This window comes from Hakea prostrata, chromosome 1 (genome assembly GCF_041222555.1).
Source record: "Hakea prostrata isolate BN-2017 chromosome 1, UWA_Hpros_2, whole genome shotgun sequence".
In the NCBI taxonomy this organism is placed as follows: Eukaryota; Viridiplantae; Streptophyta; class Magnoliopsida; order Proteales; family Proteaceae; genus Hakea; species Hakea prostrata.
The window spans coordinates 14,173,049-14,188,500 of NC_142600.1; the positions used below are offsets into that span (position 1 = coordinate 14,173,049).

The 15,452-nt window shown below is 37.8% G+C and overlaps 2 protein-coding genes across 7 annotated transcripts in view; both read left to right on the plus strand.

Moving 5' to 3' along the window:
* Nucleotides 1–3,317, plus strand: part of LOC149027684 (1,4-alpha-glucan-branching enzyme 2-2, chloroplastic/amyloplastic-like) — a 50,791-nt gene extending 47,474 nt beyond the window's left edge. The window contains exons 21-22 of one of the 3 annotated variants that reach the window (XM_089164909.1): nt 2,631–2,705; nt 2,785–3,317. In XM_089164909.1, coding sequence (XP_089021035.1) covers nt 2,631–2,705; nt 2,785–2,871 — 162 coding nt within the window. In that variant the 3' untranslated portion in view covers nt 2,872–3,317. The remainder of the gene's footprint in view (nt 1–2,630; nt 2,706–2,784) is intronic. The other 2 variants (XM_089164917.1, XM_089164924.1) reach the window with 2 other exon arrangements.
* A 2,776-nt stretch (nt 3,318–6,093) lies between these two features.
* LOC149027685 (Galactose oxidase/kelch repeat superfamily protein) overlaps nt 6,094–15,452 on the plus strand; it is a 32,324-nt gene continuing 22,965 nt past the window's right edge. For 2 of the 4 annotated variants that reach the window (XM_089164945.1, XM_089164936.1), the window contains exons 1-7: nt 6,095–6,321; nt 6,412–6,509; nt 12,632–12,770; nt 12,867–12,895; nt 13,797–13,893; nt 13,976–14,031; nt 14,154–14,261. In XM_089164945.1, the coding sequence (XP_089021071.1) occupies nt 6,260–6,321; nt 6,412–6,509; nt 12,632–12,770; nt 12,867–12,895; nt 13,797–13,893; nt 13,976–14,031; nt 14,154–14,261 (589 nt within the window). In that variant the 5' untranslated portion in view covers nt 6,095–6,259. Of the gene's footprint in view, nt 6,322–6,411; nt 6,510–12,631; nt 12,771–12,866; nt 12,896–13,796; nt 13,894–13,975; nt 14,032–14,153; nt 14,262–15,452 lie in introns of all 4 variants that reach the window. The other 2 variants (XM_089164953.1, XM_089164958.1) reach the window with 2 other exon arrangements.

A 15,452-nucleotide genomic window follows, 5' to 3' on the forward strand; every position in this document is an offset into this window, starting at 1 on the left:
TCTTAATTTTCTCTAGATTTTTTGCGGATTTTAGCTGGATTTTCACTTGCAACTACTCTTAGCACTCAACAACACCAAAGGAAGATCAATCTTTCTCTGCTTGTCTTATGAACTTATGAGTTAATGACTTATACAGAACCTCTATTGGTTAATTTTATTATTCTATTCTCGAGGGTCGAGATTGTGATACTCATATGGTCATATGGATGGAATTTTGATGACATTTAAGTTATTTGATGTATTTGATACACTTGCTTTTCATTTATATGTCTTAAAGGTTCTATATTACATATTGTATAATCTTGCATTTCCCAGTCCTATAGCATTTCAGTTTCACACTATGGGTAGACTTATAAATCATACTTAGGGTTGTTTCCTCATAAATCCAAGGGCACCAGTGTGTTCAAAAGGCCTTAAATAGGCTAAATGCCAAGTTTCAATCTAACCAGGACCTTAAAACTCACCGAGATGGGCCACCGAGTTGACGCCAAAAAGATCACACATCTTGACCGAGATCTCTCCATCTCGGTTGAGAACTCGGTTTTTCAAGGTGGCAAGATCTCCCTCGAGAGCGAGATCTTTTACCATGTTGTGGAATTGGTTCAGCTAGCAAGGAGAGGGTTAGGATTTTAGGGATTTAAATCTGAATTGTGTTGTTTCTAAGAATCAGATTTAAGATCAGGATTCTAGGGTTTAAATAATTTGGGTTTTTTCAATTTTAGGGTTTCTAAAGGGTGGCTTGGATTAGGGTTGGGATCAAAGGTGGAGGGGAGGGAGGGGATGGTGAATCCAAAAGAGTTGGATTCGGGTGTGGGACTTGAGAGATCTAGGGATGAGAAGGTCTAGGGTTGTTAGGGTTTGTGTGAAGAAAATAAATTGCAGAATTTAGGGTTTAAGTGAGGGAAAAGAGATGGGAGATGGAAGTCGAAGGTAAGGAAAGGGAAGGGATTTGGGTTGGGGTCAGAAAATATGAAAAAATAGGGTATGGGGAGAGAAGGGGTGGATCCGCAAGGAGAGAGGGTTGGGGAATGGGGTTGCACAAGGGGGAGGAAGAAGGGAGAGGGTAGAAGCAGGGGTAGGGGTGTGTATGTACTTGTTTGTAGAAGAGGACTGAGTGAAAAGTGACGAAAATAGAAAAGCTCCTAGGTGCCACAGGCTTTCCAATCTCCAACATTCCTCAAATATCCTAAAATCAAATTTTAATAATCATTAACTGCCATGTTTACATGTGAATGGCTTTAGTTATAGCCTCTACAATAAAGGATTCCTACTAGGACTCAACAAGACAAGGAATTCTATTTGGAATAGAACGCATACTCATACTAGGACTAGAAAGCAAATTAAGGAAGAGTTGCAGAATTAAAGAACTCCCAACTTAAAAAGGAGTCTAATCTGAAAAAGGATTCCAACTTCATTGCTACTTGAACCGGAATCTGTCATGACTTGACAAACAAGGACTAAATTTAAAAATAAAAGTAGATTTAAACTTCTAACAGGACTCAATCAAACTAGGTCAGATTGGGTGTGACTAGAGGACCCAAAATGATCAAATTACCCCTGGCCAGGTTCAGCTTCCTCCTTGAGCTGAGGGTGCTGGGCAGCATCCCTAGGCCCTCATTCAGCTAGTGGGGGCTTTTCTAGGGTTGGCCCTTCTGGTTGCATCACCATGATGGGCTACAATGGTTATAATGGATTGTTAAGCAATGAAGCAGAAGTGGAGAAGACTAAGGAAACAAAAAGAACGGATAGAAGGGATGGGTTGGGCTTAATAAATTTGTCCTTGTTCCTCTTGATTGAGAGGAACACAAGTTGGTTCTTTGGAATGGAGGAGTAGAAGGCAGATGTAAACGTGAGTGGATCTTTTTGTCATGTAAGGGTATTATGGGGATTATGATTTATGAAATTATTTGGGTTGATGACATACTCACTTAAGGTATTATGAGGATTTTGAAATTATTTTGGTGATGACATCTTCACCTAACAGTTTTAAAGTAACTGTAGGAGTAATTGTCATTTAATCAAAATGCAAGGAATGTTTTAGAAATTCCAAAAACATTAAGAGTTGTAGATATAATTATTTACAATGAGTGTGTATGCATTTTGCTCTTAAATTAAACTAACTGAAGAAGTGAAAAAGATCCATAAAAAGCAATAAGTAAACTAAACCCTAGACACCAATCTAAATTTTTCAAGAGGAAGGTTTGCTGTTTTTTTTTTTTCTTTTTCTTTTTTTTCCCCTGGTGTTGGGGAGGGTTTGGTGGGTTGCGAGGAAGAATCGGAATGAAATGCACAATTTGCTCTACCTAGTATCATGAAACTCTTAGTGTTGAATGATGTGTTTGCTGAACTTGGCAGTTGTAAAGAGATAGGGAAGGAGAAAGAGGGAGTTTTAATTCTCCTACAAACTGAAATGCTTACCATGATGCATCAATATTATTATTTTTAGGATGATTCTCATCGTATATTTTGCTGCTTCTTACTTTTCAAGGATAAAATAATTTTTCCATAAATTGAACTTTATTTCATCTGATTTAACTCTAGTTAATAATCACAAGCCTCAACTTTTCCTCCTCATATTTTGATATTTTTATCACTTGCCCATTTAGAATTGTGTTTACATTCTCTTCCAGGTGGTCCTAGATTCAGATGAAAAGCTGTTTGGTGGCTTTGATAGGATTGATCACAGAGCAGAATATTTTACCACTGTAAGTAAACAAATACTGGAGACTCTTTAATTACCTGGAAATGAAGAGGACCCTTATTGTGCTATTCATACTGATGCAGGAGAAGAAGTACGATAATCGGCCCCATTCATTTTTGGTCTATTCTCCTTGTAGAACGGCGGTTGTCTATGCTTTGGTAGAGGATTAAATTGGTTGTGGAGGTTTGTAGCAAGGCCTCGAGACACCCCCACTTGGTGTGACATTTCAGAACCTTGTGACAGAAAAATAGACATAAAGTGGACCACTGCTGTCCTTGGTTTCGCAGGTTGAGCATCTTGGATGGGCAATAAAGGAGAGACCATGATGAATGGAACAACCCATACCCTTCTTTTTTTCTTTTCTTTTTTTGTTGGGGGGCGGGGTAAGAGAGAAAACCCAGACACTTGAACATTATGGATTATTGAATTCTGTGTACCCGTCAACTTTATTGCAATTTAAGTTAAATCCTTTCAGGAAGATGCATGGCGTCTGCAGTCAATGTGTAAGCTCGGTGCAAAACAAATGTACTGACTCATTATGGCAGATGAGTGATACCATATGGAACAATATCTTTGCTGCAACTCAACGTATCCATCACAAATATCACTTAATCTTGCTTGCTTGCTTGCTGGGATTGCATGGGTGTTACAACATTTAATTGGGAATTTCTCCTCCGAGGAGGGTGAATCCTGGCTATGGGACACCAAATGTTTTTGTCTTAGTGTTGCTGTCTGTTTTTTCCATTCTGAATCTCTCCTCAGGCAGAAGGAAAAGTCCCAGGTTCAAGGACAGGTAAGAGCGTTTAGAGCCATCCTGAATGCAGATTGCTAGTCTTTAATTCCTGGCCTTTCAAGGTTGATTCTATGGATGTATTAACCTGGTGCTCTTCTACTGCATGGAGGGTCCAGGTGAGAGAGCTATATGCTTAAAAATAAAGTATTATCACGGTTTCACGATTAAAAAGAAAGAGAGAGGGAAACCAATAAGAATGGAAAGGAAACCATCTTCTTTCTCTTAAGACGTTTAGTCACACGAAAAAAATCAATAAGACACTTAGCATAGGATGAAGGTATTTGAGGAGAATTCCTATGTTTTTGGAGAAAATCAGGACTCGAGATTATTATACTTCCTTATAGAGATTCTATCTAAATTTATAGATAGTCTTTCCAAATAAATAGTTGTAAGGGAAAAAATTCCAAAGATCATGCATAATGCATAAATCTTGACTGCATATAGATCAATGACTTGCAATACGCTTCCCCAAAAACTAATAAATTAATTTGCTTTTGCAAGCTAAGAACATCCAACATCAAATTTGCCTTGATTGCCCAACCATGCATGGAGTTGGTAGTATGAATAAAAAACCAATGCTGATTTTAAAAATTTCCCTATTTTTACTGTTAAAAACACAAATCACCGCAATCAGTGGTGAGATTGAGTTGTTTTCTCGTCCAATTTAAGATTGAAACTAAAGTACGCAATAGTAGTCGAGTTCTTGGCTTCTTGCACTTGGGTACTCAATTACGCAATAGTAGCCGAGTTCTTGGCTTCTTGCACTTGGGTACTCAATTTCTTTTGCTGCTTCTGGAATGTCTCCATCCTCTTCTCACATCTCTCTACATATCAATGGATTTTGCGTACAATAGGGGAAGAAAATCAGAGAGAGGGGTTGAACTGAGATGGAGAGCGAAGAGCAAAGCCCTCTTATGATTTAATAAGTATGGTATAATTAAAATACACCTAATACCCTATTGTTATCAACCATATAAGTAGGTGATCGAAATCCCTTCAGTCATTTTGTTCCTTCACCCTGTTGAAATCACTGACCACTGCCCCTACCACCGGTCAAATGCTGGAAACCACCCAATCCCCCCCCCCAAAAAAAAGATAAATAAATAAATAAGCCAAAAAAACACTTTAGAAGCAATAACCCAATTTTATATTTTATTTTTCTTTTGAAAATTCCGAAGCTGGAACTTTAAGCTATAATGGTCTATGCGACCTACTAAAAGTCCCTGTTGACAATAGCCAAGAAGGCAAACTTTCTTAACCTTCCCATCCTCTCTCTCTCTCTCTCTCTCTATTTGTCTTCAAGCAATTGAGGTCAAGGCAGAAGAAATGAACAAAGTCGAGAATAAAGAGAGGAAATCTCTCTCTCTTTGAAACCTAAAAGCTTAATGCTTGCTTTTTTTTCTCCTTCTAAATCCTAACCTGTTCGCTCTGCAGAGCTTATCCTTTTGTGTAGTTTTTCACGATTTTATCCTTTCTTTATACAACCAAACTTCTTCTCTAATTAGAAATGAATCTATTAGAGGAAATATAGCTTACAAAACCATGACTTCCATCATGAAAATGGAAGCTCAAAGATGATAGAATCAAAGGGGGAAAGAAGGGGGAATTAGTTTTTGTTTTTTCCTCTCCCTTTCTCTCTCTCTCTCTCTCTTTTGTGGCATGGTTTTCGCAGGTGTTTCGGTAACCTGAAAGAAGAAGATTGGTGAAGGGAACTAACTATATGATTTATAATAATAAGATATATGGTTATAATCTTATATAGTCATATCATATTTATTAAACAAGTTGAAAATATTCTGAGCATTCTATATTAGAACTTTGTGGGTTTGGGATCTACATGCGATTTTTTGCACTAGAAAAACACAACAATACTTAAGTCTCACTAAGAAAATCCATGCATAATTTTTTTCTGAAATGGATTGCTTCTGTACCAAGATATATGGATATTGTAATCACCTAGTCAACTGGAAAATAACTTTAATTAATGTTTTTTTTAAGTCATGGAGAAAACTTACTTGTATTGGAACAAATTTCATTTTGTCAAATTATGCTCTATGTGCGGTAAACTTATATGTAATAGAAAGGGCAAATTTATATATATGTTACTTGGGAAATCTATGTGCTATTTTTTTTTTTGCATTAATTAAATGTACATATAAAATAAAATTTTAATTTTTTTTTGGGGAGGGGGGAATTAAGGTTTGCTTGGCTCGATTTATTCGTAACTTGACTTTATAGGCTCGAATGAACTTGAACTCTTAACGTCATACCATGAAAATGTTGATCTTTAGTCAATTGAGTAATTCATCTTACTTAAAATTTATTATTATTATTATTTTAGAATAAATATACTTTTATTTCAAGATTTTTTCTTTTTTGGAAATGAGGTTCATTTGGGCCAGCTTGCGCGCATCACGACTACATCCTCAAGGCGCTTTTTATATAATTAATATAGACGAGTTTTTGCCCCTGGCCCTGAGGGGATTCGAATTCCGACCTCCTACATGGAAGCGTTGGGCTTTGCCAACTGAGCCGCCCTCGGGTTTTTATTTCAAGATTTTATAGGGTTGAAGTAACCCATCACCTTTTTTTTTTTTCCTCGAAAATCAGGGACCTCTTGATAGACGAATCCGGATCTGGTGATCATTAGATTCAACACCAACTGAGCAAAATGGTATATTTCATAAATTTAGACTTAGAATTTCTAGAGAATAAAACTTTTCATCCGTCGTCCGGAAGCATCGTAATCGAAAGACGGCGGAGGGATGCATTACTGGGTTCGAGCCGACTCCACTGATTTCGGCGGAGCTCTTCCGCAACCTCGAAGGTAAGAGTGCTTTAACTTCTTCTGTATTTTCTACCTGCTTTCTTCTTCTCAAAATTTCCCCTAAACGTCCATAACTTTTTTGATCTTCAGCGGCCACACTGCAGTCAACGTTGGGAAATCAAAAGTGGTTGTGTTCGGTGGATTCGTTGATAAGAAATTTCTCAACGATATTGCCGTTTATGATCCGGGTACCTCTTCTCTCTCTCTCTCTGTTATTTGGTCGCGTTATTGCTTTGTAATTCCCCCAAAACTTGCCAACTTCCCCCCCTTTTTGGCGCTGAAAAAACGCTTCACAACTGTTATGAGAATCAAATATAGATTATTGCTCGCATCTTCGTTAGAAGTTTCATCGTAGTTGTATTTCTCTAGCTCTCTTAGTTACTTCTTCTACTATTAGAACCATGGTTCGAAATTTACCCCACACCCGGCTTCCCCTTTTTCTGGATGTTCTAGAACTCATCCAACTGTGTTGCGTTAAATGGATGACCGTGATGATTTTCTTCCTGAAAGAGGAGACCTTGAGTACTTCTATGGGCAATGTACCATACGTCTAAATTTGGGAGTGTTTTGTTATGGTCTGGTTTCAAATGACTAGAATAACGTCTTCCACGGTGAGCCTTCATTTTTTTTTTGGGGATGATTGCAAATTTGGACACAATTTTTATTCATATTTATCAAAGCTGTGTGGAAGGAAGCTTGTATAATTGTTCTCCCCTCACCCAAGATCTATGTAAGTTGATTGAGTTGCAAAACAACAACGAGCTTTATCCCAATTAAATGCAGTTGGTTACATGGATCCTTGCCTTCTAATCAACTCTATTTGATGCCATACTAGATACAAGGCTTAAATTATGCTTATCCTTTGTCATCACTTCTCCTAAGGTTATCTTAGGTATGCTGCTAATTCTTCTAATTCCTTCAATTTGGATCAAATCATTCTCTGCACCGGGGCATTTAAAGGCTTCTGTAGTGGCTATTCTACCTTAGTCAACTTTCTTGTAGCTTATGGCTTATCTAAGCTACTACTCCTAGACTAGCTCTAATATGGTCATTCCTTGCCTTATCATTCCTAGTTTTTCCACTCATCCATCTTAGCATTCAGATTTCTACTACCTCGTGTTTCTCTATATGATATTTCTTAACAGCCCAACATTCTACACCATAGATCATAGCTGTTCATACAACAGTCTCATAGAGTTCCCTTTAGGGCTGTAAATGAATATGTTGATCATACAAGATCCCGAATACACTTCTCCACTTTCATGCACCCTATTTTAATTGTTTGGGAAACATCATCCTCTATATCACCCTTTTTATTTGTGATTGAGCCAATGTACCTAGAATAATCGCTTTGTGAAACCTCTTTCTCATCAAGTTGATCAAGTTGCAATTGGTCTAAAATTATAAACCATAATTATACGAGTTTTTACATGCACCCCTTTAAAAGACATGCTAAACATGAGGGATCCCCTTAGAAAATCATACCTTACATTTAGGTCCTCCAAGACTCACACCATTAAAGTATTAAGTTAATATCATGTTCCTGTTCTGTGTATAGATAAAATCAGAGTTTGAGATTTTTACACTCACCCCCTCAAAAAACATGCTAAAGACGAGGCATCCCCACCAAATATCATACCTTATGTTTTGGTTTTGAAAATTACAATTTTGTCCTTAAAAGTTGGGAAAACCACAATTCTTCACTTCTTTTCTCATCTCCTTTCTTCTCTTACTCTTGTATCCCAACAACCATGGTTGCATTCAAATGGGTTATTTTTTCCCTTCGTTTGTTCTTCCCTAAGGAGCAGTCCCCAAACACTACGACCACCCTAAGCCCTGCCCCTAATCCCCACAACTCTCCTAGCCCCTTCTCTAGTAACCGCAGCCTCCCCTTTCCCCACACTTCCCAGCGATACAGCAATATAGTTCCATTAGGAAATCCTAATTCCCAGCCCCATTCACTCCCACTTGGATCGCAGGAAACCCTAGGCTCAAGCCCTACCATTATTTTCTACAAATCAGTCCTATTTCCCTAAGTTAGAAACACCTGCACTTCATCTTCCTCCTTGAGATTCCACAGAAAATTTAAAATTCCTGAAATCTGATTTTTATCAAGTTCTGTCAATTAGATCCCATTCTAGTTGAAAGGATAACAATTGAAGTCAGCTCTGTTCAGCAGAAACAGCAAGGAGTAGCCTTCTTCCATCCTAGCCGAAACCTTAATTTGGCCTCTGAATTCAAAATACAAATCTGGAATTCTGATTATGTTAGGATTCATATGAATCATATCTAGAATTCAGTTTCAGCAGGCTCTAAATCACCTTCGAAACCCTAAAACCTTTCCCCTTTTTTTGGAACTTCCTGGGCAAACCCTATGTCTAGGGAGATTAGTAAAATACCCCTAACGGCCTTTACCACTGTTTTAACTGCCAAGTCTGTCCCATTTGTTAATGCTTACTAAGATTGAGAACCAGTAGGTGTGGATTTGAATTTCGATCAAGAAATAACATAAAATGGTGAAAACCCCTGGTCCTGGTTTACATCACGTCTTTTCAAAGGGGTGCATGTAAAAGAAATATCATAACAAGTAAGGTTATTCATTTCACAATGACATGTAACTAAAACTTTAACAGTGTGAGTTTTATGCACTTTAATATAAGGTATGATTTTCTGGGGGATGAATGTTTGAAAACTCTAATTATAATTAAGTGTACAATGCTTCAGCCATCAGGTCATTAATGATGTCAATTTTCACCAAATAGCTTATGTAGTAACACAAGACTGGTTATACAAATTTGTGTGATTGGTTACACTGGTAGGACTCTCTATTTGAATGTGTATTTTTTTAGTTTAATTTCCTATTCTGTTTTAGACTAGTTTCCTAATCAGTTTAGTTAGTTTTTCTAGTCATACTTGTTCTTGTATTTCTTTTCCTACCAAATGTAGGACTTGCTTATATTGTAACTATAAGCACTGCATTTGGCCCTATGAATAAACACAATCGTCTGAGTAATTATCTCTCGTGCTCACCACATGGTATCGGAGCTTAGGCTCAAAAGTTGATCCCTCATCTTAAAGAAATTTTTGCCAAAAATTATAACATAGAAGCTCTTCCTCAACATTGGATTGTAGCAGGGTTTTCTTTCTCTCAATACTCAATTGTAAGAGGACTTGGATCAGTCTCCTTACAGTCAGTTCCTCTTCTCAATTCAATTGAAGATTGAATTACAAGTCAGTTACAAATCTTTTTGGGAGAAAATACTAGCTGCAGCCTTACCCTACCTTTTTGAGGACAGCAGTTAGGAATTCTATGGATCAAGCTACTGCCCTCTTTCTCTCTTCTTTTTCATGACCTTACAAATTAAAACCCCACTAATTCTGCCTTGAACCTGTTCTCCCTTATACCTGAGGTTCTTCTTCTTCCTTGGACACCTAAAAGTTTGGCAGATCTTTTTTTTTTTTTTTTTTTAATAATTTTTTTTTTAATAATTTTTTTTTTAACCTTGGTAGTCTTTACCCCACTACAATCTGTTTTTAGGGCGGTAATCAGTCTGGAATATTTTTTGTTTTAAATTTTCTCTTTTACCATTCTGTTTTAGGGCTTTATTCTGGACTGCCATTAGTAAAACAGTTCAGATCTTTTAAAGTTTGTAATTTCTTTTTCTCCTTTTGCCCTAGTTGGAACCCTAAATCTGGTGTTGTAAGATGTCTACATCTGAATCTACTACAACAGGAGAACCTATAATGACCAGCTGAAAAATCCTGACAAGAATGACTACCAGCCCCTTGGTTCTCTCCTTTAATATTACATGGATTAAACTATCTAATGTAGTTGAGATCTGCCAACATCACTATCACTGGCAGAAGACTTCTAGGACACATTACTAGCATTATTGTAAAACCAAAGAACCCTGGACCAACACAGGACCGATGCTTACACATGACTCTTTGGTAATAGTGTTTCTAATTGGATCCATGAAATCAGAATTACATTGGACTGTCTTGCTATTGGGCACTGCTGCTTGTATTTGGAATGCTGCTCAGAAATCAGAATACCTATGGTAAAGTTGGAAATAGGGCTTAAGTTTATGAACTCTGCAAGAAAGTTCATGAAACAAAACAAAAGAAGATTACACTCTCTCAGTCCTACAACACTCTTAGTGCATTGTGGCAGAAAATAGACCATTATAATATACCTTCCAGCCAAATAATGCTGAAGACATTGTAGCCTATTGCAAGCACCTTGATGAGACCTGGGTATATGATTTCCTAGCTGGACTTAGTGTTGAGTATGATCCTATTCAGCTTCAGGTTCTCAGCCGAGATCCTTTTCCCACCTTAGAGGAATCATACGCCATTGTACGCTCCAAAGGCTGTCCTTGTGCTGCAATGCTCTCTTCCTCTACGGTTGACAGGTCAGCCTGCAGATTGGGAAACAGTATAGTGGCACCAAAAGAAGTTATCAAATGAGAATGTTGTGGTAAACCATTGCATACAAAAGAAAAATGTTGTAAACTACATGGGAAGCTCGTAGGCTTTGTAGCAAAAAAAGAAAGGCTGGTGGTGGAAAGAATCAGGGAAGACTCAAGTTAACCAAATTGAAGTTGACTCTGCCATGGTTGTCAAGGCAGCAAGGCGACCAAAGTGGTTGGGGCTCCGCCTAGGCGATTAAGTGACAAAGCGGCACCTAGGCGGCAATAATGTGACCAAAGCAGTTGGATAAAAATTTTTTATTACAACTACTTTTCAATACAATTACTTTTTATAATAAACTAAACAAACATTCGATAATTACATTCATCCAAAAAAACAAGCATTCTAGAATTATAATTATGAAAAATTATCCAAAAAAGAACACAAATATATGTTCATCTCATATATGATATTCATATATGGTTTAGTGAAACTATTCAACCAAATTATTTTTAACCCGACTTTTTTTGAGTCGGAATTGGAATTGGAATTGATATGTCCCTTTTTCCCACTTTTTTTTACCCAACACGATGAAATAATAGATTACATTATTTCGATTTCCAAGTGATTGTCCATTTAATGATTCATTGATTCTCAATTCCAAAATGACTAACTATTAAATTTATATATGGCTTTGTAGAATAATTTTTTATTTAAAAAATAAAATCAAGAAAAAACTCTTATGTACAAAATGTCAAAAAGAGGTTGCTTTAGTGTTAGGCAGCAATAAGGTGCACAAGGCAACAAAGCAGTAGTACCTAGGCGAAAAAGCGGTAAAAAAAACTACATGTCAGCTAAGCAGTTCAAAATAAGGTGGGTGAAAAATTGCCTTGCCGCCTAGGCAAACGCTTTGACAACCATGGACTCTACAACTTCTACTAACACGATCTCCAAGCTCTTTGTCGGTTACTACATCCAGTCATCTATGACTACCTCTGCTACTTCTGCTAAGCATGAAGCCCACTTAGGTACTTCTACCCCTTTTGTGCTTTGATTGTATCAAACTCATGGATTATCGACTCTGGGGCTACATATGCTGGTTCTTCCACCAAATTCCATCAATATTACCTCTTTATCGGGAAGAGTCATAGTCTATGTGGCTAATGGATCCCTATCTTCTAATTCTAGGAAAAGGGTCCATTCATTGCTCTTCCACCCTAACCCTATCTTCTGTCTTGCATATTCCCTCCTTGAAGGTATGTGTTGAGAAAGACAAATTTGTTCCTCTCAAGCTAGCGCTACCTCGCTAGAGTTGAGACGAATACAATCCCTCTCTTATTTGAGTGTGTTTCAATTTCCTATTAAATTTTAGACGAGTTTCCTAATTAGAGTAGGTTAGTTTTTCTATTCCTACATGTTCTTATATTTCTTTTCCTACTCAGAGTAGGACTCACTCAGATTGTAACCATAAGTAACCCATCTGGACCTATAATTAAACACATTTCTCCAAATAATTACTCAGAGTTAATTGGATTTTATAATAGTGTTGTAAGTATGAGAGAAAATTACTTAATGTTCAATTGAGATTTATGTATTTTCTTAATGTTTATTCATTGAGCGAGTGATGTTCAAGATGATTGTAACATTCCTTATCATTTTCTTTGGTTGGTGTGGTGGGGTTGCCGGTTGCGGGGAGGGGAGGGTGGGGAGTTTTGAAGAGAAGAATAATATTAATTTAGGAGCCTTTCTTTGGGTATGTTTTACTTCTTGTGGACATTTAAAGGATTGCTAGCATAAAAGTTGACGTGCTGGAATGGGCATTTTTATTGACATGCAGGGTTTGGAAGTATCTACTTATATGAGTACTAATTCAACTGGGTTTTGTTGGATGTTCCAGAGAATAAATTATGGTTTCAGCCAGAGTGCACTGGAAATGGGTCTAATGGGCAAGTGGGCCCAAGCCCACGAGCATTTCATATTTCTGTGGCCATTGACTGCCATATGTTTGTCTTTGGTGGGCGTTCTGGTGGCAAAAGGTTTGTTGTATTTGTTTATTGTGTCGTATCTCTTGGCACTGATGTTGCTTATTGGGTTACTTACTAAGTTGCTGACCAATGAAATTGAATGTTCAGGTTAGGCGACTTTTGGGTTCTTGATACTGGTAAGAACCTGGTTTGTACCTATTATATACATATTATTTAATGAATACTTAATCATTGAAGTATCTCAGAGGTTTTATGTGCAAGGCAGCTGGAGCCTTGGTTGTTCCTCCTGTGTTACTGTACAAATCAACATTGGTTGCATAGCACATGAGGCATAACCATGGAATCATGCTGAGTGGAAATCATTGACATCTTATCGTTTTAAAAAAGTATTTGTTTAATTCTATGTGAAAAATATCGGTACATTGGACACTAAGTTCATCTTGCTAGTATTTGACGTCGCTCGTTAACTCAGTTTGTTGGTGAATTGGTGTACCAAAGTATGGTCCAGGTTTCTTGCATATGCAATATCTGAGCTGCCCACAATTTTCATAGTTATTTATTTATTGTGTAAACACACACTTGCACTGTCTCCAGCCCGAGTCTCTCTCTCCCTCTCTGTGATCCCCCTCGCTTTTCATCTCACCCCCAGCAGTATCTCTCTTCTTTACTCACTCTGTTGGTGAATTGGTGTACCAAAGTGCGGTCCAGATTTCTTGCATATGTAATTTCTGAGCTACCCTCTTACCCACCCCCCCACGCCCCCCAAAAAAAAAAGGTAATTTCTGAGCTGCCTGCAATTTTCATATTATTTACTTATTGCATAAAAGCTGGGCACAAACTGGCGCTATGCCCTGGATGATTCTCTCTCTCCCCCTTCTCTCCCTTGGGAGTTATTCTCCTCACGTCTCATCCCCAGCAGCATGCCCAACACTCTCCCTTATTTACTATAAAGTACTTGAGATTTTATGACACTGATTTGTGCTGATATTGATACTGCTAGTTCACCTCCCCCCCTCCCCGTGCACGGTGGGTGACCTAGTGTTTGGGAGATCTGATGGATGTTTTTTTTTCCTTCAGATATTTGGCAGTGGTCAGAGCTGACCAGTTTTGGGGATTTACCTTCACCACGTGACTTTGCAGCAGCTTCACCCATTGGAAACAGAAAAATTGTTATGTAGATGGCACTTCCCTGATCCATTTTCTGATTTTAGGTATTCTTTATCCTGAAATCTTAACTATGTAATAGCTAACTGCAGGTATGGTGGCTGGGATGGTAAAAAATGGCTCTCAGATGTTTATATCTTGGACACCAGTAAGTATTAACTTCCTTTCTTTGTTTTCAGGTTTCGTTTATGCTATGTATTACTAAATGGAACTATAATCAAAGGGTGGGAATTATATCTAACCAATATGTTTTTGCATGTTTTCAAACAGTCTCACTTGAATGGACAGAGTTATCCGTATCTGGATCATTGCCACCTCCAAGGTGTGGCCATACAGCGACTATGGTTGAGAAGAGGTTGCTTGTCTTTGGTGGAAGAGGTGATATCATCTTTCATCATTATAGTGTTTCCGTGGAGATTGGTTGTTTCTTTGTTTTCTAAGGGATCCAATTTCCTTATGTATGCTACTTCTTATTTGAGAAATTCCATCAACTTTAGGTCTGATATCAACTTTTGTGTTAGAGGAGACTGTTCTTGCAAAATCCAAATTTCTGTTCTAGGGTTCTACCCCCAAAAAAAAAATCTGTTCTGAGGTTGAATGATCTGTCTTGGTATATGTGGAGTTGTTGTTTGTTTTTATGGTTCATATTGTAAGGTTGTTGATACTTTGATGATGGAAGGTAGATTAGAGTTAGACTGCGTTTTGCAACTAGGGATGGTAGTCTTATTTATTTATTCATTATGGATTCATGGGGATTTATTTCTGGTACTCCATATATGAGCTTTTTCTGGTCCATGTTTCAAAATATTCAGGTCCAGTGTCCTGGGTATCATATCTCTCACTGATATTTCTAGTAGAAATCCTATTCTTAGTAGAAGTCCTATTTAAGTTAGAAGTCCTATTTGGATTCTGATTTTTATGCTAGTTAGTGTTACTGTGTTAGGAGTCAGTAATAAAGACTAAAATAGACAGTCTATGCTTGTAACAGGACAGTTTTGAGGATACAATTATTGAGAAGTTTGTGCAGCACGTTCAGGTGTCAGGTAGAGCTCTTAGGGTTTCAGATTGAAGGACTTTCCTTTGGCAGAGCTGCTGGTTTACCTCCACTCACCCATCCAATCCCAAAACTCATTCTCTCAACCCTCCCACAGGATTCCCCTTCCTTTTGGATCCAAATCCCCCCCCCCCCCATTTGTACTGAATCCTGGTCCCCGTCCTATTTACCTTTCAAAACCCTAATTTTCCAAAACCCTAAACTGGGAACCTTCAATTGAGAAAAAGATTCAGATTTAGTTTTTTAAACCCTAGACCTACAACCCCAACTTCAGGCCCTATACACCCATTTGAGAGACCCAAAAGCCCTAAAACAGCATTGAATCCTTTAGACGCAGGGTCTGTAGACCCTAGTTTGACTGCTGTTCATAAAGGGATGTTGGTTTGTTGGTTCTCAACCCTTTGAGGTTACGTCAAGAGTTATTTGATCAAGTGTAAAAGGTGTTTGACCAAGTTAATTGGGGGGAAAAACTAGTGTACTAGAGTAGTAGCAGAGACCATAGTACAAGATCTCGT